General features: G+C 42.5%; 1 protein-coding gene across 1 annotated transcript; it reads left to right on the forward strand.

The window, feature by feature from the left end:
- Positions 1-1,578: 1,578 nt before the first annotated feature.
- ly75 (lymphocyte antigen 75) lies at positions 1,579-21,304 on the forward strand (the record flags this gene model as incomplete). The annotated part of the gene is made up of 35 exons (XM_079217391.1): positions 1,579-1,684; positions 2,625-2,996; positions 4,757-4,930; positions 5,204-5,365; positions 5,983-6,102; positions 6,731-6,871; positions 7,342-7,545; positions 7,639-7,799; positions 7,964-8,071; positions 8,644-8,732; positions 8,832-9,001; positions 9,472-9,671; positions 9,983-10,125; positions 10,287-10,365; positions 10,702-10,773; positions 11,222-11,345; positions 11,474-11,509; positions 11,618-11,787; positions 13,139-13,206; positions 13,321-13,397; positions 13,893-14,029; positions 14,431-14,539; positions 14,749-14,909; positions 15,250-15,379; positions 15,550-15,770; positions 15,850-16,012; positions 16,594-16,758; positions 16,863-16,985; positions 17,082-17,267; positions 17,379-17,602; positions 17,735-17,942; positions 18,113-18,274; positions 18,371-18,487; positions 18,824-19,006; positions 19,703-21,304. 35 exons carry the CDS (start codon positions 1,579-1,581, stop codon positions 19,876-19,878), a joined length of 5,241 nt encoding a protein of 1,746 aa, XP_079073517.1. The 3' UTR covers positions 19,879-21,304.
- Positions 21,305-21,861: the final 557 nt, after the last annotated feature.

The following is a 21,861-nucleotide window of genomic DNA, read 5'->3' on the forward strand; positions in this document are numbered from 1 at the left end:
AACACAAATATATTTAAGTGAGCAAGAACAGCCAGATTGACTGGAAACTGTCTTCGCAACTTACTTTGCACCTTGAATAGTGTCCTCCTTGGTCTTTTCACACTGAATTACTCTCTCTGTGACTCGCTGTACGTCACAGATGGATCACACGTTTTGTCAAACATTGCTGAGTTTGTCGACCTTTGTGTAAGAAAAAAATACAATACTCACCTAATGTGTAATTAAGCTTAAATAAAACACACTCCAACCAGTCTATTAGATTGTCTAAATAAAGGTGTCAGCGTTGCAGCAGCTTTCAGTGGAGAGAATGAGACAGCAAAGTGCAGCTATTGACTCGTTCTCTGGTGCTATCTGACATCAGAGTGGTTAATAATTCATACCAGCTGCTACGTTTACAAATTACAAACAGTAAGTGCTACTGTACGTACAAGATCAATCATTAATGCTGCTGCTTGCACTTCCTCTGCAGCCGGTGGATAAAAAACGTTTCAGTTTGACGGAAACAACCGAGTGGGCGTGAAGCGGCATAATTGGAGAGAAGATCCGTGCTTTTGTGTGAACATGAAGGCAGTTCACCAACGAGAAGAGCAAGAAATATTACAAAGACGGAAGACAGGACGAGACATCTCGCCTTCAAAATCAACGCGTTGTGTGTAATTCGCCTCGTTCAGACCGCCATTTACTTTAACACGTTTAATTGAGTCCACATTATGCGATAGCCCAAGTCCAAAAAGTCTATTATGCAAAGTCAAAGTTATGTGATATGAAGTTAAAATAAAATCTCATTAGTTATTTGACTTTATTTAGTCTCGATAGTCTCGATGATTTATATTGTGTATATGTATATGTATACGTGTGTGTTTTGTATCTGTGTGTTTATATATATATATATATATATATATATATATATATATATATATATATATATATACATATATACATATGTATATATGTATATATACATACATGTATGTATATAGATATACATACATGTATGTATATATACATATATATGCATATATATACATATATATATATGTATATATATACATATACATATATATATATAGATATAGATATATATATATGTGTGTATATATATATATATATATATATATATATATATATATATATGTGTGTATATATATCTATATATATATATATATATATATATATATATATATATATATATATATATATATATATATATATGTGTGTGTTTTTGTTTTTGTACTCGGTGATTCATGGTTTGGCTTCCAGTAAACTTTTTTAACATCACTTCGTATCACTGTCCCTGAGGGATCGGGCTTCCTTCCATAAACTCGTGTCGGGCCGCCCGTTGACTTCACTCTGCGAGTGGAACCGGAAGTCGCTCCGTTCATTCTGGCTCGCGCTAGTTGATGGCGTCGTCGGAGCGGGACTCTGGATAACACAGCTGACAAGTCGGGACAACTGTGTTAGCGTCGGGTTAGTTATATCTTATCACTTTCGGTTTGGACTTCACGACCGGACCACATTCACGCGCCACCGCCCCGCGAGGACTCTCTTCTTTATGAATCCGACAGAAAGACCGCCACCATGCTGAACGCGTCCCGAGCGACACTTTGCCTTTGTTTGTTGACTGCGTTTGGGACGACGGTGTTCTTGGGGACTTGCTCGCCGGCGGCCAACGCCGAAGGCTTCGGTAAGTACTCGCCTCGAGCTCCCGACACTTTTGTGCTTTCGTTTCTGCGACACTTTTCCACTGTGCACGCACTCAGATTCACGCTCACGCTCCTGAGTTATCACGCTATTGCCCGAGGACAATAGCGTGATAACTCAGACCGGCTGGTCTACAGCAAGTGGAGGCAAATGTAGAACAGCAGCTTTGAGTTTAGTTAGTTGGACATTGCTCCCATCCCTGAGTGAGTTTGGTGCCTGAACGTATTCTGACAGCTCAAATAAATTGCAAACTCATCTTCCTCCCCCGTAGCTCTGTAAGTCATGCACATCTGTAAACAGCCCCCGTATTATAGAGGCTGAGCTGCTGCTCAATGCAAATAACTGTGAATGGCTGCGAAGCTACACAGTAAAGCTGTGGCGTGTTATTGTTTTCTTTCTTTTTTTTAGAAAGCCTTTGTATGCAAACATAAATTGTGTTTGTTTCATATTTAGCTGTATACATATTTACCTCAGTTATTATTATGTCTCCATACTTGCTTCTTTTTCTTAGTGACTATACAGTTACTTGTATATGTCGAGCAATACATTTATTTAAATTTGTAATTTTGTCTATATAATGAGTCTAGATTCAGTCCTATACAATATCCATCCTGCCAATTCTTTCCACTATTTCATGTACTTGGTTCAAATTTTAGGTCATGTTCTTCTTCATACTGTTTATTTCATTGATTGGGCCTGTAGCAATTTATTTCTGACGGCTTTCTCGCGAGCAGCTAAACGTACTTTAAAGAGATGCTCATCCTGTGTTATACATGTATCTGAGATTTCCCCCATCTAATGTGTATAATTGCTTCTCAAAATCCTCCCCCTCCCCTAAGAGCACAGAGGAAATTATCTCAAAAGAACTAAATTGTAGCCACGGTTACTGTCATTTGTAATTAATTTGATCCGTTCCGTAACAGACGAGGATGCGTTCACCATCCAGCACTCGAGCACGGAGATGTGTCTGGGTCAAGCAGCCTATGCAAACCTGAGTCTCACCCGCTGCGACCCAAACGACAGGTCCCAGCTGTGGAAGTGGGGCTCGGGTCACCGGCTCTTCCATGTGGCCACGTCCCTCTGCTTGGCGTTGGACGTCCGCTCCAAGGCACTGTCCCTGGTGGACTGTGGCTCCAACATCCTGCTGTGGTGGCGCTGCATGGACGGGGCCGTTTTCACCATTTATCAAATGGGCCTGGCGGTCGGCGACGGCAAAGTGGCCGCCAAGCGGGAAGCTAATGACTCGTGGGTAAGAGGAGCGTCCCGGGACAACATCTGCCGGACTCTGTACCGTGGTGAGTGTGGTTTCCACCGTCTTATCTGAGAGATGCGTTCTGTAAACAAGTGCTCTCTGCTGTCCGTTATGGAGCTCTGAGGAGGGACTAACCCTCGAGGAAATCATCAGCTGACGAATGAAAGTAGCGTTGTTTGTTTTGAGTGGAAAACAAACCTGATAATGTTACACCCTCGTATGTATGTACAGACGTTACCTTCGCTGACACGTGTCACATGATCAAACAGGTTGGGCCTTTTTAACATAACCTGACTGGTTGGTTTCCTCCATTCCTATCAATCATTACAGCTATGTGCTCTGTGGGGACTCGGTGCGTCACATTCCAGGTTAAAGGACATGACTTCTTCTGAAACCTAAGTGGCTCAGTTTCTAAACTGCGTTGTATTTTGGGTGATTCCTTCAGGTGTGTGTGTATGTGTAGGCCTGTGTGCTGTCTTCCACCTTTGATTCATGGGTGGTGATCACTGCATGGCTCCCTTGGGGCTCATGTGATCCAACAACTACACCTTAACAAATAGGTTAGAGCTGTTAGCATTTACAATACATGTGTGTTTTCTGTGTATTACATTCAAAAGGATCCATGAGAGAAGACGAGGAAAGTTGAGTGTTAATCCTTTTAGGTGCTTAAACTGCACAATTTTCAATAACTTTGTAGTAGTGTACTAATAACTGATAATGGTGTTGATTTCTTGTTGATCATTATTTGTAAGAATTACACTAGCATTAAGCATCAGGGATTTTCTTTAATATAATCAAAATAAATAAATATATATATTTTTACATTTGCAGGTTTTCTGTGTTTGTAGTTTCCGTTGATCACAGACAAACCCATTTCTGTCTACCAATGTGGTCCAACAGTGTTTCCTCTCACTCTGGTTAACTTTTCTGACTGTGTGTTCTTGACAAGAAGGAGAAGTGGTTTGATGTCGGATTGGTTTGGTTTTCTTCGAAACGGCACAAATACCCGAGGCTTGTAACCAGTGCTCAAACATGAGTGGCTAGATGAAATAGTCCAAACTGACACAGGAGTGGCGTGATCTGCAAATTCTGCTCCGAGGCAAAAGGGAAAGGAGAGTTAGTTTCTCTTTTGGTTAACCTGTTTTTCAGATGCTGTTCTTCAGAGACATGTGTCTTCCATAGGCCTGCAGACAAGATGAGCCACATAGCCAGATAGGCCTATCTCCCTCAATGACATTCAAATGACATGTTTTGTAGCCTAGTTTGTTGCAAACCACTCCAGTTATTAAATTGTTTATATAGGCTACCTTTAGGAAAAATGCCACCATGTCAATTTAATAGGCCTATAATTATTGTTAAGCACTGCATTAGCATTTTTCTTTCAATGAAGTTCCACTTAAATGTTGTACCTGCTGAGAAATGACTAAACACCTTTGATACTTTTATTTGTTTATATATATCATTATCAGTCATAACCTCCCCTTATTGAAGTTCAACAAAGATCCTTTAAGTTCAACTAAACTGACTGGTAAAACACCATCATTAAAATGTTCCCAAAGTCCAGCCATTATAAAGGATATTGAATAAATATCAACCTTGTATACATATTGATGCATTTGCAGTCATCTCTTTGAATCCCCTATGGCTAACGCAGGCTTGTGGTCATTTTCGGCAGGTCGCGTGGTTGCGAATTGCTCACAGTGCTGAAATGTGCGCTCAGGAAGAAAAAAAATTTGCTCAGTGCTGAAAAAAAATTAGAGGGAACATTGCTTGTAACGAGTCTTTGCTCTCCTCTCTTTGCAGTTGTCCACACCACCGGTGGGAACTCTGCCGGCTCCCCCTGCGATTTCCCCTTCAAACACAACGGCAGCTGGCATCACGGGTGCCTCCCAGATGCAGGTTTCCCTGGACTGTCGTGGTGCGCCACCACACCGGACTACGACCTCGACAGAAACATGGGATACTGTCTGACACCTGGCATGTTCTCCAATACTTAAAAAAACAACAACATAATCACGAGTTTCACACTTCTTTTTTTAATGTTTGCATTAATTACCATGAGAGAATCTACATTTGTCTCAAGTTACGTTGCACGCCTGGGCGTTTTCTATGGACCTAAAATGTCTGCGTAAAGCTAGGTCACAATCTATTTTTCTCTGTAATGGATCCGGTTGGATTACATCCGGCATCAACAAAATGGCACACTTAGATTCTCATGCTCGTGCTGATACCGTCTCTCTGACCTTGCAGAGAAGGGTTGCCAGACTCTGTTTGCCGGCCCGGAAGGGGAGTCCTGCTATGAGTTCGTTTCCAGTGCCACGGTGACCTGGCAGGACGCTCTGGATTCATGTCGTAGTCAAGGAGCTGACCTGCTGAGTGTGTCTGAGCCCGCCGATCTCCACTCCAAAACCTGTGAGACTGATTTACTACAACTATTACTTCTTGTTCTTCTTGTTCTCCTCCTCCTTCTCCTGTTTCTACTCCACCTAAAAGCTGACAAAAGCTTATAGGTGGTAGTCAAAGTTCTGTACTTCCAAAAACTATTTCAAGAAACAAAGAAAGCTAAAATGAATCTACATCTATTTCACTCCTGCCCACGTTTGATTGATGTGAATAATATCAGAAAATTATCTTTGATATTTTGATTGTTCTCAAAGGTCAATGTCGCAGTGGACTTGAACAATGTTTTTTTAATAAGCAAAGATCAGTTATGTTTCACTTTGTCTGTTTATTACTGGGTTGCTCCTACTTATTGTATGTTATATGAAAGTAAAAGAAAATGGCAGTAAAGCAAGAACGACTTTATGTGTGTCCTGTGCTCTTCAGTTAAAGCAGTTAGACACTCGAGAGCGTAGGTGATGCAATGGCTTCGTAGTATTTGTGTTTGGGGAAGTTGAAAAGCACATCAAGGGAACTGATTCAGCACCACTGTTCTCCTTTTGTCTCCTTCTGATGTTATCCTTGTATTTGCAGTTCTACACAATCTTGATGATTTGATATTATTTTTGAATTCTTTTTGCATTGTACAGTTTTGGAGGGCCTTGACAAAATGCCTGAGAAGATGTGGATCGGCCTTCACCAGTTAGACAGTTCTCATGGCTGGCAGTGGTCCGATGGTTCCCCTCTATCGATGCTGCGCTGGGAAACAGGTGACTGTGGTTCAACAACAAAAAAGTGTCTAATTTCTGAGAGTATCTATATAAATGACACGTAAACACATGTTGATCTAAGAGTGGTTCAGCTAAAAAAAATACGAAAAAACGATTTTGCGCCTGCTCCGTCTCGCACACCAAAACCCTGCGTGCTGTCGATGTCGCCGCCCTTCTATAAACTGAGACCTGGTGTCAGTGAGAGAAACAATGTGGCCAGTGTTGCAAAGAAGCTCATTGTGCCCGTGCTTTTGGACACAGTGGTGTTGCGGCTGCCACTGTTGCTGAATAACTCATTAATACTACTGAATGGAAGGCTTTATAAAGCCTTCTAGCTATTGTAATATGTTTTCTTTTTCTTTTCTCAAAGGGAAGATGTTGTTCTTAAGTTGCAGTGTGAACGTCAAGGATACTGCAGCCATCTGGCCCTCTGCTGATATGAGCTCTTAGTTGCTGTAATTTGCGACATGTCACTGTGTTGAACCGTTATCGCAGCAGTTCTTTCATTTCACCGCTCCATGTGAAGCGCAGTTGATAAGCTGAACCTTGAAAATAACTTAAAATGCCACTTCTCTGCTGTCGCAGTTGTTTTAATTTTCCCCTCATTGTGTGCGTGTGTGTTTGACAGGAATGCCATCCACCCCCATCATTTTTGAGTCGGACTGTGGAGTCCTGAATTCCAAACAGAACTATGAATCTCAGGCGTGCAACAACCGGCTGCCATACATCTGCAAGAAGAGTGTCAACGTCTCCCTTGAGGCACCAACAGGTAGGTTAGCTGCTGCTGCTCACTGTCTGCACTTCTGTTCCCCCTGAACCCTGTTCGAGAGGGTCCACCGCTAGCGTATGCTGCTCTTTGACAAACGCAAAGTATTTAAGATGTACAACAATTGAAGTCAGGTTGTCACCCAAAGTTCTTCTGAGTTAGACATCCAATCCATCAGTTGAAGACATGTCCCTCCGAAGCCAAACATATTAACCTCATGGTGGCACTGGAGGGAAGGTCAGAGGGGCCACTAAAATCATTAGAGTCGACCCTCCAGAGATCTCGAATATCTGCTGCAATCTATCTAATAGTTTGTGGTGGCTGTTAGCGAAAAACAAGGATACAGATCTTAAAGCTTCAACCGGCTCATGGCTTCACAATACATACAGCATAACCAAAGAGTCTTGTTCGTTCTTTTTGTGGGAAATAGAAATGACCCTGACCTGACTCCCCCTCTCGGTCCTTCTTTCCAGAATCTTTTGTATATAGCGAAACGGTGTGTGCAGATGGCTGGGTCCCATGGAATGGCTGGTGCTACAAGTTAGTGAAGGACGAGCCTCGAAACATTACAGAGGCCCAGATGCACTGTAACCACACCGAGGGAGGAGGAGGAGGCTCTCTGGCCAGCCTCCACTCTGTTGACAGCAAAGAGATGATCAGCACTAACTTCCATGCAGGTACATACAAAAAAAACGGTTTGTGTTTACTTTTTGAAATAATTGTTTTAAACAGTGCCATAAAGTAATGGTCTTATGCTTATGGCCCATCAGATGGCAAGTGGTTGGACGTCTGGATCGGTCTGATCGGTGTTGGCGTGCACCCCACTGTCTTCAAGTGGATCGACCAGACACCGGTCACCTTCACCTACTGGGACCAAAACCAACCTGTCCAGCCTGCTTTAAATACCAGCTGTGTCTTCTACGCTGGAGAGGTGTGTTTTTTTTCTTTTTTCTAGCCTCACCCACTGAATTTAGTCTTTTGTGTTCGACCTGTGTGGGGAGTGTCTGTCCTACCAAAGGCTTTGTTTTTTTTGTCTGCTGTACAAGCTTGTTTATTCGAGGCCTGCGAAATCAAACCTGTGTCCGTGCTCCACAGCGTCTTGGTTGGCGGGTCGGCGACTGCACACTGAAGCTACCTTTCATGTGTCAGAAGAAAGGAAAGGTCAATGAATCGGCAGTACAGGCCGGATGCCGCTTTGAGGATGTGAGTATTGTCCTACGTGACCTGATTTACCAAGGTGACGCCTGCAGTGTGTTTGCATTACTTTCCACATTTTATTGCCTGCTGACATGTAGTTTAGGTCCAGGCTCAAAGACTACGAAACGTGCAAATTAGAGGCCTCAATGCTAAATGTTAGTTCTTTTCTCATGTTCATTTTTCCTTTTTGTTTACTCTCATCCATGTTAGCGTGGCAGGGATCTCTGTCCTTCCACACATGAACATCTTGTGCTTGACCTGCGCTCATACATCCGCTATAATCATCACATTTAGAAACAGAACCGAGTAGCCATGCAAGTGGGTATTTTAGGGATTTCTTACTGTCACGATCAGGTGACACTTGGTCAGCTTTTGAGTTATAAAGGCAGCTAAAACCAGGCCAGGAGAGATGTGTGGATGCAAAAAAAGAAAGAAAAACTATCATAGCTGAATACTGACCTTTGTGTTCCCATTGCCGAGGACCGGCTGTGTATGATAACTAGGACGAAGCATGAAGGTGACGTGTGTTTGCTTGTGATTTGAATGTAACTTAAGAGTCGCTGGTGTGAATCCCTCAGGGTTGGAGGAGACACGGCAACTCCTGTTATCAAGTGAACACCAGTCAAGTGTCTTTCAAAGATCGCTGCAACATCAGCATAAGAAGCAGGTAGGGGAACCGCTTGGTTAGAAAGTAGACGCTGACACCCATCAGTTGCGGCCCACGTGAATTTGTTCTGGTGTTCTCATATTCGACCGTTCTTTCCAGGTTTGAGCAGGCCTTCATCAGTCGTCTACTTCGAAAGCAGATCAGCGTGGAGCCTCAGTATTTTTGGATCGGGCTGCAGGATATTAAGAACACAGGGGAGTACCAGTGGCTGAGACAGGATGGGACCCCGGATGTGGTTACATACACCAACTGGGGCTGGTTCGAACCAGGTTAGTGAAAACCACTTCTGCTCCACTCAGTTTCGTATGCAGGAGTAGGTAGTATCACAGGAGGAGTGGCCACAACAGACTTTGGTTAAGGAAGTTTAGTGTTATGTGTTGCATTTCATTCTGAACTTCTCTCTCCAGATTATGGTGGTTTCTTCTAGTGTGTAGGTTCAGATTTACTAATGCATAACATAACATTTACCATTCACTGTTTCCTGTGTAGGACACTAGCCGGTATGTACTGTATATACATGTCTACTTACACTCTCAAAGATTGTGTACGTCAGTGTTACCACATTTCCATAATTAATGAGCTACACATTTATTTATTTTGTTATTAAGAAGTGATATATATTCATATAGTAGTTCATATATATCAATAAATGTAATTTATATGGTAAAACAAAAAAACTATTAGCAATTTTGAGCATTGGATTGAATTTATTTGTGTTGCATTTCCATGTGTATTTCAGATCGGGAGGGAGGCTGTGCAGTGATTTCTACCACAAAACCCCTGGGCAAGTGGGAGGTGAAGAACTGTACCATTTTTAAGGCCGGTACCATTTGTAGAACAGACCTCAACCCACCTCCACCACCAGAACCAGAGCCGAACCCCAACGCAACCTGTCCCGATGGATGGGTGTCCAGACCAGACATCAAATACTGCTTCAAGGTGTGTGTGTGGGTATGGGTGGCAAGGAGTGAAGTATGCATAGAATAAGGAAGATGATATTAAACTATTAACATCATTCTAAAACCTTATTTTTTTGGAAACAAATTAAGAATGATGGAGTAAATAAAGTAAATCTTAAGTATCTATTACCGAACCTGCTTTTGCATTGGACAATCCAAACATCGGCTTTCTTATTGATTGTTATTAGACTCTAAATGACATTATATGACAAGCTAAATTGTCCTCACCGTGTTACCGCGCTGTCACTGTTTTAAGTAGCGGTTGTAAATTGTTGTTTTTCGCCTTGTCAGGTGTTTCATGAGGAAAGGCTGAGCAGGAAGCGCTCCTGGGAGGAAGCTGAGAGGTTTTGTCTGGCTCTGGGAGCCAACCTTCCCAGCTTCACAAGCAACTATGAGATGAGGGCCCTGCACAGCATCCTGAGAAACACCATCAGGTACACACACACACACACAAACACACATACACGCACGTCTCGTGGCTTTAAACCGTCGCGTCTAAAAACGAAGTGGCAACCTCTCATTTGGGGTTTCTTTGAAAGAAGATTAATTTCGTGCCACGAATGACGGTTGGTTTGCTCTGGTGTTCCCCTTGCAGTGATAATCGGTACTTCTGGGTTGGCCTGAACAGAAGAAACCCAGCTGATCGCTCCTGGCAGTGGAGCAACGGACAGCCTGTGAGTATGACACCAACCATAAACAAGTAAAGGTTTTGGTATGAAGCCATTCAGCGTTTTTCAACAAATATTCTCATCCGTCAATTAACATGTTGATAATAGAAACAGGCTCCATGTCAAGACGGGGAATTCTCAAAATTCCTGGAACAAATCAAAGTATATTGAAAACAATAAGACGATGATATCAGTGCTGGATTATATTACTTCATAAAAGTCCTGAAACTGCACCTTTTTATTAATCTCAAACACAACATACCGGGCTGGGATATACTTACTGCATTGTCTTGCATTTATTTATGAGTAAGAAGTCTGCTCATTTTAATTTATTCACAACAGGTTTCCATGGATATTTTGCACCAAGATTTCCATGAGGATGATGCATACAGTCGGGACTGCACTGCATTCAAGGTGAGCTCCCCTTCCACACACACCTATGTGTTTTAAATGTGTAATGTCTTCTCTCTTAGCCTGTCTATCTGCATGACTTTCTATATGGTTCTCTATACTGCACAGCTTAATCTGAGAATCAAGGCCATTTACTCAGCTGCTTGAATCGGTCATTTCATATCCTCCATGCTGTCCTGAAACAAAATCCCAGAAAAGACAGCTGGTGGTAGCAGTGTTTCCTGTTGGTTTTTCCACATCACAAGGACACCGTCACTTGCCAAACATCAAAGTGTCTATGATGATGATTTATTTTTGTTTATTGGCCTTTATTGAGCTGATTCTTTTTTGTGTTGGCTCCATTTCAAATACGTTTTTTCCGACTCGGCAACAAGATTCTCAATGTCACGCATATGAAAACAGCTTTTATTGTCTGGTTCCTTCATGATGATATTCTCTGTGTCCTTGTTAGACATCCAAGAGCACCTTGAAGCACCTGTTTGTGTATCTGCTGCACGACTTGCCTCCGACACCGTTCTACGCCACTCCCTTTCACTGTGACGCCAGGCTAGAGTGGGTCTGCCAACTACCCCGCGGTAAGACTCTCATCATTGCTGCTGTATTAAAGAGATTTGTAATAGCACTGTGATTTTTAGAACACAATGAGGGAAAGAACAAGATCTCCTTCTAACGCGTGCTTTGTTCACATCGTGTGCTTCAACAGGAAAGACGCCAAAGAACCCAGACTGGTACAATCCGGGTAATGACCAAGTCTTCTCCAGTTTCTGTGTTCAAATGAAACCGACAGATTTTCTTTGATTCAACGTTTAGTTAATTCTCAGATGACTGATGATTTCATGCTTTCCAGGTGGACACCATGAGAGCTCTATCTTCATAGATGGAGCAGAGTTTTGGTTCGTTAAGGAGCCTAAGCTAAGCTTTGAGGAGGCAACGCTCTTTTGCAGTATGAATGGCAGCCGACTGGCGGCGCCACTCAGCTCGACTGCTGTCGGAAAGATCCACGAGCACCTAAGTGACGTAAGTGGCATACCATGGTGGACTTTTTGTATACCTTTTTTTTCTTTTCAATTTGATATATGCTGCTTTAATAACAATTCCAAAATACAGAGCAATAAATGCTCGCAACTTGAGCTCCAGTTTTTAACCGGTGCGCCTCGACTCCACCGCTGAGTGATTGACTGTCTGACTGAGCAGTTCCCATGACAACCTTTGATTGGTGTTGAATGAGCCACAGCTGATTGAGATGAGCTAATTAGTGCAGTTTGATGCAGACTCACACAAGCGCTCAGGACTTTGAACATGTTCAGGCTTTTCTCTACTTATCTATACTTAGAGCTGGGATCTCCATTCAAACCGTACAACGTTCCACATCTTTCAGACATTTGTGTTATTTTTTCTTCTTCTACTTTTACAGACAGACATAGTGCTAAAGGGTCTTCTAATGGTTCAGAAACATCTGAGCATATTATAGCAGTTTAAGCTTCTCTCCATTGGCTACCGATCCATGTCAGATCCGACTTTAAGGGGCCTCTGATGACTTACAAAATTGTAAATGGACATGCCGTTTCCTATCAAGACTCACTGCTCTCGGATTATAAGAAGGAAAAGAAGTCATCAGGCCGAAGGGCCTTTCCCAATAATACCCCCTTCTTTTGGACTCGCCTTGCTGTGGGCCTGCCATGCCAAACTGTCAATTAAGTCCACTGTGTGCGCATTAAGGTCCAATTAGCTTGGGCACTTGAAAGTTCATAAGTGCAGTTAAAAAGGAAAAAGGGGGAAAACGTGTGTTCTTTTTTGGGGGGATTGCCTTGTTTATCCCTTCTTTTCTCCCCTTGGTCATCCGTACTTGATTTGTAGAGCCTGGTGGCTGGAAGATTCCTTCCATTATCTGGTCATGGGAAGCTGACAAAATGTCATGTGCATGCAGCTGGAAGCAGTCAAAATAAAGTAAAAACAAGTTCTGCCCCCAAACTAACTACAAAAATAACCAACTAAGAATACATCATGCCTTAAGCTTAATGACATTTACTTCACATCTCCGTGTGAATTTTCTTCGTACTCTTGTGAGTCCTCCAACTTTCTGGAACTGCAATACACAATTCCTGGAGAGCTCGCAAAGATGTTTCTGACGCACACATCAACTGCAGTCAAGTGTTTACATAAAAAGGATTTTTATTTTATCATTCCATAATTCCCATGATTTTCCACATCAATTGATACATTTTTTTTATTGTGCCTTGTTTCTTTCCTTCTTGATGTCTGTACTCTGTATGATTATTGCCATAATCTTTGTTTAGGACAAGAGCTCATAAAGTTAATGATAGGATTATTTTATCATGTGGTACTTTTGCTTGCGTGTTTTGAACAGATGTCAAGTTCTCCCAAGCAAAGCTGGTGGGTGGATTTGAGAGAGCCTGGACGGATATTCCCCATGATGTAAGCCAGTAGAGAGAGAGAGAGAGAGAGAGAGACACACACACATACAGACACAGACACACACAGTTGTTCAATCACACAATGTGATGTTGACTGAGATTGTGTATGTTCCAGGCACACGCAGATGTACTTTTATCATTCAGTTTTCCTGCGCAAATGCACCTCCATCAGCCCTGAAAACCTCTTTCCAGGTAAGCAAACGTCAGTGTTCAGAGTCAGGTTCTAGACCATTTTTATTTTACCATATCGTTGTGATAGAAAACAACTTCAGCGCAATATATTTGCAGTTTGAAATATATCAAATATCGCACAGCTCCAGGATACACTTTAAATATAAGAAGATATCATGTCAAACTTCTTATTTCTTTGTTTTCTTTACCAATATAAAACTTGAATAAACAAACCAAAATGCTGATAAATATTTAACCTTCGAGAGGAATTCTTCAGATTTTAAAGTTTTCAGGGGCATTAAAAACTATAAGGTATTCATTTCAAAGATTTAAATGTTATTTTGAAATGTCTCCATAGTGACATGAAACAGTAATGTAATATTTCTACGAACTAATCTGACTTTAATCCTTCCAGAGAGCAGGGCAAGCTGTGATGCACATTGCTCAATGTGATTCATTATCAGGCTTGTGGTCTCATTTGCTCATCCACACATTTGCTGTCATGTCAACTTGCAGAGCATGAGCGCAGTTGCCGTCAGCAGTTGTCCTTTGTGTGTGAAAGACACAACATCACGTCAGTGGAGATAAACCCTCTGGAGCCGCAGCCTGGAGGATTGCCCTGTGGAAATCAATCTCTGTCCTTCAGAAATAAGGTCTGATCGCTCAACAGCAACTACATTTCTAGAGGCTGTATGACATCTAAAAGAGCAGGTCCACTCGTGTCCTTGTGGTCGTATACTTTAACCCTACAATCACGTAAGACAGAATTATCAAATTAAAGTTAGAGCCAAGACAATTGAATGATATTATTTCTCCATTTGAGATATTTCCATCACAGCCACAGCTTCGTGCAATAGAAGAAATTTGAAAGGGAATTGAAGAAGTATGGTTTATGACATATTTACTGCCTGAAAGAATTAGCATTCAAACTGTTTTACTTGCCATCTGCCCATTGTATACCTCTTTGTGTATTTTATTTAACCGTAATTTAACCTGGGAGTCTCTTCACACGCAGCACATTGTGATACGGGTGTCTTTTTGTATTTATTTTTAGTGTTACACAATGATGACTAGCATGAAGCCTGTGTCATTCAAGTATGCCAATGGAGAATGCCACTCGGTGAGAGGAACCCTGGTCACTATATCAGATCAGGCGGAGCAAGGTGAGGGCGGCTATAGTTGTAGCTCTATGTTTGATAAACAAGACGGGCATGGTTAATATGCCCAATGACTCCGATGATGTCAAATGCATTGTGAAATATCGTTAAATATTTTTGTTTTAATGTGTGATCTGGTATGATTATAGTTCCTCAGTCAACATGCATGGTCTTTTGAACACAAATCATTGTTGTACTGCAATTGTGTGTTTCAGACTTCATCACCACTCTTTTGCCGAGGATGAGAAACATAGACAGGATATGGATCGGTCTGAAAATCAAGCACGGTGAACCAGAATGGGTGGACCAGACCTCAGTTAACTACGTCAATATTAACCCTCTGGTTCTGGGCATGCACAGGGATATAAAAGTCAACGTAAGTTCCCCTTACTGTCACTGCCTTTTTGAGATGGGGAGACATTGGGCCCTTTATGGGTCTTTGAGAGAAATAATGCATGTGCATGTTTTTGTGGCTCCAAAGGGAGCTGTACAAAATCTATTAAATTGCCTTGAGTGTTGTCTTTTGGTCTGAAGACTGCAAGAAAAAAATCTGTGGTGTGGAGTTGCAGTAAGTGAGGCTACCAGACCTCTATAGCCTGTTCCTTATTGTTAGCATTCGCTGTCGGCAGCTCACAATGAAGGAAAGGAGGGAGGCTTTTGCAAGTTTTAATTCACAATGTAATTTTTATCTGTACTTTTCTGTTCTTGCTTGACAGACATGGGATCCGGACAGTGTGGATTTGTGTGTGTTTTTGATCAATAACCCCAATTCTGCCATGCTGGGTACCTGGGACTATTCTTCCTGCACACAATATCAACATTTGGGCTTTTGCCAGCACTATGCAGGTAAATCACCACCTCCTGCACTCAATACGACTGTATTGTAGAGATGTGTCTCACTTAATCTAGCACGCTCTCTCCCCTAACTCCCTGTCATCTCTCTACTGAAATCTCTCGTAAAAGGCATAAAGTGCCCCGATAAATACTCCGAAAAACACACGGTTTGCTCATTTCAGATAAACTAGAGGAGCCCCACGTCCCAACAGAGAGCTTCCCGGTCAACAACCACACCATCCTGCTGCTTGACAGAAATCTCACCTGGTTCGAGGCCCTAGAGCAGTGCAGGAGCAACAACATGGACCTGGCCAGCGTGGCTGACACCTTCCTGCAGGCCACCCTCACCGTGCACGTGAGCCGCGCACGCAAGCCCATGTGGATCGGCCTCTTCAGCGAAGACGTGAGTGTGCCAAGGGAGGCCTGCCTTCATTTGAATCCGCTACGTTTTACGAGATACTGTCGTTTGGTTTCGTGCACAGGATGGAATCCACTACCGCTGGACCGACCACAGTCACACCGTGTTCAGTCGCTGGTCTTCTGACGTCACCAGCGGCTCGTGCGTCTACTTGGACACCGACGGCTTCTGGAAAGCCACGGAGTGTGAGGAGGAGCTGGGAGGCGCTATCTGCCACAAACCACATGGTATGGAGTGTTTAACCTCCTCATATTCCAGCTCGTGGTGGTGTGTGAGACATCACGGCTGAGAGGGTTTACAGCAAAGCCAGTTCTAGCTCAAATTCCTCTGTGGTAACAGGAAGTAGAGTCCGCTGTCGGGGAATATTAGAAACATAGAAGATGAAGCTATCGCTCCCCTGTTTGGCTGTCAAAACAAAGCACAAGCAAAATCTGGGCATTGTATTCAAGTTGTAATGTAACAAGATTCTATCAAATTGAAACTCTGGAATAGTTTTCTGTTTCTAGAGTAGCGGTTCTTTAAAAAAAAAAAAAATCAGTACCATTGTTCTTTATTAATTTAATCTTTAGAAATGTGTCTCATAATTTTGTCAAAATTGAAACTATTTAAAATCCTTGCAGACTTCCGAACTTTAACAACAGCAATCTAAATTCTCATCATTTTGGTTTTTTTAGTCTCGCGGTTCTTTAAACTGCAGGTTTCATCTACTTTTACAATCTCCTCCCTCTCGGTTGCCGTGCGTCGGTATTCTTGCAAATGCTAATCTTCAGAGACTATTTGAACCAAAATGTAAATTTACGGATTGCAGAAGAAATCATCATCACACCAGAGGATGTTGCAGTCAAGTGCCCCCATAAGATTAATGGTCCAAACTGGATCCCCTTCAAGAACAACTGCTACGCCTTCAAGCTGGTCTCCTCCAGATGGGATCAGTTTGAACAAGGACATATTCAGGACACCTGCAAGAAACTACGTAAGACTCTCACCGCACTGGGCACATGTTGGCTTGCTAATGAATCTTTCTATGACAGACGGCTGTTGCTAACGTTGTTGACGGTGATGCGTTTTATGTTTCAGATGCAAATGCAAACATCCTAACCATCCGACATTCAGAGGAGAACGAGTTTATTAAGCAGCAACTCCTACCGTTTAAAAACCTGGTCCAATTTGTATGGCTGGGGCTGTTCAAAGATGAGAATGGTGCGTACTTTTACGGACATCTGTACATTTTTTTTTTTTACGCCTGTGCTTTATGTAATTGTGCGAGGGGTTAATAGTAACGCCGTTCTGCTGTAGATAACCTGATGAAGTGGTATGATGGCACAAATGTGCAATATTCCAACTGGAAAAAAGGCAGACCAGATGTCAACGGGGCGTTCATGGCCGGCCTCACCGTTGACGGGAACTGGATCCTCATCTCCAACCCTAACCATTTCCAAGAGTTCAAACAAATGAGCATTGTGACCTGCAAACTGGACAACGGTAGGTGTTTCGCTCTTCACGCCATAATTCTTGTTTCCACTCCGTTCTGTTGAAACTGTGTCCCACTCAAAATGAATGAGTCTTTTTGTTTTATAACCCTTTGCTCCAAAGAACCAAAACAGGAGTACAACCTGTCGTCCGCGGACTTCCAACATTACGGCAACTTAAGTTACAAGGTCGTGACCCGAAAACTGAGCTGGCACCAGGCCCTGGAAGAGTGCGGTCAGGGTGTAGGCCACCTGGCAAGTGTCCACGACGTCCAGCACGGTGCGCATGTGGAGCTCATTGCCAAGACGGACGGCTTCCCGCTCTGGATCGGCCTCTCGAACCAGGATGTAAGTATCTGAGCGAAAATAATTTGGACACAGAGTGCATCCCAAGTACATCTCGTTTGGATTTCCTTCACGCGGTGGTGTCTCATACGTCTTGGCTCAAAACGTCCTCTGTCGCTGTCTCTGTCTGTGCAGGCGAGTGACTCAGACTTTGAGTGGTCCGATGGAACAAGATTTGACTACAAAGCCACGATCTCTGACTCCCGGGAGGTCTCCAGCTCAGACGGACAAGAGGCCAGCTGTGTCTATGTTACCCCTGCTGGAGCCTGGGTGAGGACCAGCTGCAATACGTTGGTAGACGGAGCCATCTGCTACACCACCGCCATCACCACCGCTTCCCAAAGTGAGACATCAGTGTGTTTTCATATGTAGAACCGCATTGCCCTTCTTCACATTGTGTAGGAGAAGGGACATGACTGTTTTTGATTTTGAATGGCCGTTATGCGTAATGACGTAATGTGTGCTGTAAGCGTTGGCCGTCGTCCATCTTGTATCTGTGTGCTTGTGAATCAGGAGCCAGACTGCAGGTGGCCCCGAAGGCCAATCACTGCCCTCAGAGCGACGGTGTGTCCAAGTGGGTGCAGCATCAGGAGCACTGCTACGCCTTCGACATGAGCTTCTACAACTTCAGCGTGTTCGGCATGGAGCAGGCCAGGAGCATCTGTCAGAGCATGGGTGAGTCGGCGTTTGGTGTAGGGAGGGTTCGAATTTGTGTTCATCTGAGGCAACTGTAGTCCACCAGTTGTTTTTTTGTGTTTTTCCTGCTGACAGATGCTCAACTACTGACCTTAAGAACCAAAGAAGAGAACGACTTTGTGTCAAAGTACATGTTTGATGACCCTCTCATCACTAGTCGAGTATGGCTCGACATGGAGGTCGATGCTGAAGGTAAACACCATCATGTGAAGGGGAAGCAGGCCAGTAAAACCGGGCCTGTTTTTATACAATATTTACAGCAACAGAAAACATTATTAACTTGGATTTAGCTGCGTGTTCTGAGGAAAAAGAGAAAATACCTTTCAATGAATTTGGGAGTTATTGCTGATGTTTGCATATGAAGAAAACAAAATGAAGAAATAGAAAAACAAGGAATGGTGACTACATCAGTAACATTTTCAGTTCTGTTGCTCAAAGTTGATTTAATGAATCTGTGCATAAGTCAGGTGTTTACTCCTCCACACCGTACATGTGTCCTTCTGATTGTGTCCTCGTTCTTCCTCTCAGGTAAACCCGTATCCTGGCAGGATGGCTCGGCTCTGGATTACTCTAACTGGAAGTCTGGGGCCTTGGTTACCGGGAAAAAGTCTGACCCCCACTGTGCCGTCATGATGGCAGGAGAGGAGGGAATCTGGAAACTTGTGAGCTGCAGGGCCAGCTACAGCCGTGTGGTCTGCCAAACTGAAGCGAGTGAGTGTCACAACTGCGCTAAAGGAATATTTTTGTCAACTTGGGAAATGCACTTGATCACTTTGCCCAGAGTTGGATGAGAGGATTGTCGCTTAGACTAGAGAGCTGGCTCTGTCTGAATGTATACATTTGGTAGACAACCAGCAGAGACTCCAGGAAGTTGCTGGTCCCGGGTGAGAAATAGTCCAGCACCCTTAAAACTTCAAATTTGTCATTTTTACACTTTAGGTTTTTGTGAGGATTAAACTATATATATGTATGTATGCGTGAATGAATGAATGATATATCCATTAAACCAGAGTGGCCACATGGCCAATAAAGCTTGTGATATTGTGTTAGTGAGCTTTAGAGAAAAAAACAGGCTCGCTGTGCCCCTCTACTTTGAGTCTTTATGCTAAGCTATCTGGCTGCTATGTCATATTTACCTATTTATAGACATCACAGTGACGTCCATTTTCTCATTTAACTCTCAGCAAGAAAGAGTGTTTTTCAATGAAGCTCCAGCTTCTCTAAAGTGACGAAACAGTGGAGGTTTTACACGTTTGATTTCAAACACACATTCTTTGGTTTGTCTTCCTGCGAATAGAGACTCAAACAAAAGCTGCATGAACTCAAACATGACGACATCCTGTTTAATGGGACTGAAACCCCTCTACAAACTGTTGACTCTCTGTCGCTTCGCTCCTGCGTCCTCAGAGTCTGCAGGCACCCCTCTGGCGTTGGGTCTCTTCATCGTGGTCGTCCTCGCTCTCCTCGGAGCCGTCGGCTTCATCGTCTATAAGAAGAAGGGAGCCCGCTTCTCCTCCACCGTGCGCTACAAGAGGACCTTTGATGACGCAGACGCCACCAGTATTGTAACGGAAGCTGACTGAGCTCGCTCAAGCAATCGGCTCAGGGAGTATTGATGTGCATGCGTGCATTTTAGTACTTTTCAGCAGAAGCAGACTTCCCCTTTTTTAAATTATTTATTTAATGCCGCTTAAGCCTGCAGACTTTCTACAATTGTGTTTCAAACTGTACATATTGTTAGAGAGTTTCTTAATTTGGGTTATTTTAGATTGAGTTTATTAGGAGTCCTGTGTTATACCTGATGTAAATACTGGGACTGATGCTCCGTGGTAAATGTGGATCATTGATTATTAGTGGGATGTTTTTTTTTTTTTTGTAAAAATAATTTCAGTTGATTTACAGAAATATTCGAGCTGACACAACACTCCCTTTCAGCCTTAAGAGGTTCAATTGCACTGATATGAGTGATTTCAAACTATCAGAAACAAAACATTCATTTATTAGTTTGTACTATATGTGTCAACCTCATTATTCTATTTCATTTTAAATTTCCATGTGATTACAATTCATCGATACACGAAGACCTGAAATATCACCTGAAAATACAGTACGGTCTGTTTTTATTTGACTTTAAAATTAGAATGGTCTGTGTAGCTTTCTACCAAAGTACGTCCCATAACTGTAACAGAAACTAAAGACCGGCTCTGGTGTTAATGCTTCAATGTTTTTTATGTTCTTTACATTGTATTTTGGGACATTGAGCGCCACTTTATTGGCCTGACGTTCCCAAACGTCTGCAAATCACATTAAAACTATCTGGAGATATTTTGCACTCTGGTTTAAGAAAACACATTTACATTTTTAGTTGGACTGTCCCTTTTTTAAATAATAAGAAAAAAATAGTGATTGATGAAAATCTCCCTGACTGTGCCTTTTAACATCATTACTTCAGAGTAATATAGGAGGTTTAAGCCACTGGATTTTTTTCGTGTAGTTGCTGATCCATTCAACGTATTAATGCCTACTAATGTGTTTTGGTTATTAATACATAAATGCAAGAGAACATATTTTAGACCTGCTGCCTAGTTTTAAAAGTGTAGGACATTATCTAAGCCACATGTTTGTCTTTTTTGTATAATTTGTCTGTTTGTGTTGATCCGACTTTCCTATGCACTTAACTACTGAGCAAGATCGCACTTTAATATGTCGTGGGGCTACAGTTCCCACTCTATTTAAGCACAATGAGGTTTGGAGACGTTCAAATTGCACTGGCGTTTAATGTGAATGCTTTGTAAATATGTTTTATAACTGAGAATGAACCAAAGATGCTCCGAGTTGTTTGAATGTCAAAAGCCTGAGCTTTCCTTTCACTTTGTCGAACTGCCTCAGTAGAGCTTGTTAACCTATTCATATCAAATTGTAAACCAAATGTTTGTGGGTTGTTTTTTTTATTTCACCACCACTCCTCAAAATCAGGTACAGTTTCCTTCCAATAAAATTTCCCGTCTTCAAAGACCTGGCATTTTCTTTTTCATTGTTATTCAATTTTTTTTATGAATGTATTATCTATGCCAGGTGCATCGTGCGATTGGTCCAGTGTGCACGTGCATCTCAGTCTGTCCACGGCGTGCCTCAGTAAACTGCATATTATTTATTTTGGGTGGCTACTGCCGCTTAGCTAACTACAAAGTTAGACCGATGGGCTCTTTTCACAGCAGCCATTTTGACATGTCTTTGCAGAGTAAACGGGTGTATTTAATTACATTAATGGCGCTGATTCCTTGAGGTGGACCTGGTGTTATGCATGCTGGCTCAATAATTATTCAGTTACACCCGTTTTAAGTCTGCTATGACAGTCAAAGTGTCACAGTGGCTGCTTCGAATGAAAATAGTAATCTTGAGATACAATTTTAAGTGGAAAAATGTGACCCTAACACCAACTGTAGCAAATATTTAACAGATTTTTTTAAGGCTTCCAGTGGTAAATCCGTTTCGTATCGCCACAGTTGCCATCAGCATCTCAAGTCTTTCCCATTATTCACCTGCTTTGTCTAGATTAACATATC

This window comes from Taurulus bubalis, assembly GCF_910589615.1.
Source record: "Taurulus bubalis genome assembly, chromosome: 4".
Classification (NCBI taxonomy): Eukaryota; Metazoa; Chordata; class Actinopteri; order Perciformes; family Cottidae; genus Taurulus; species Taurulus bubalis.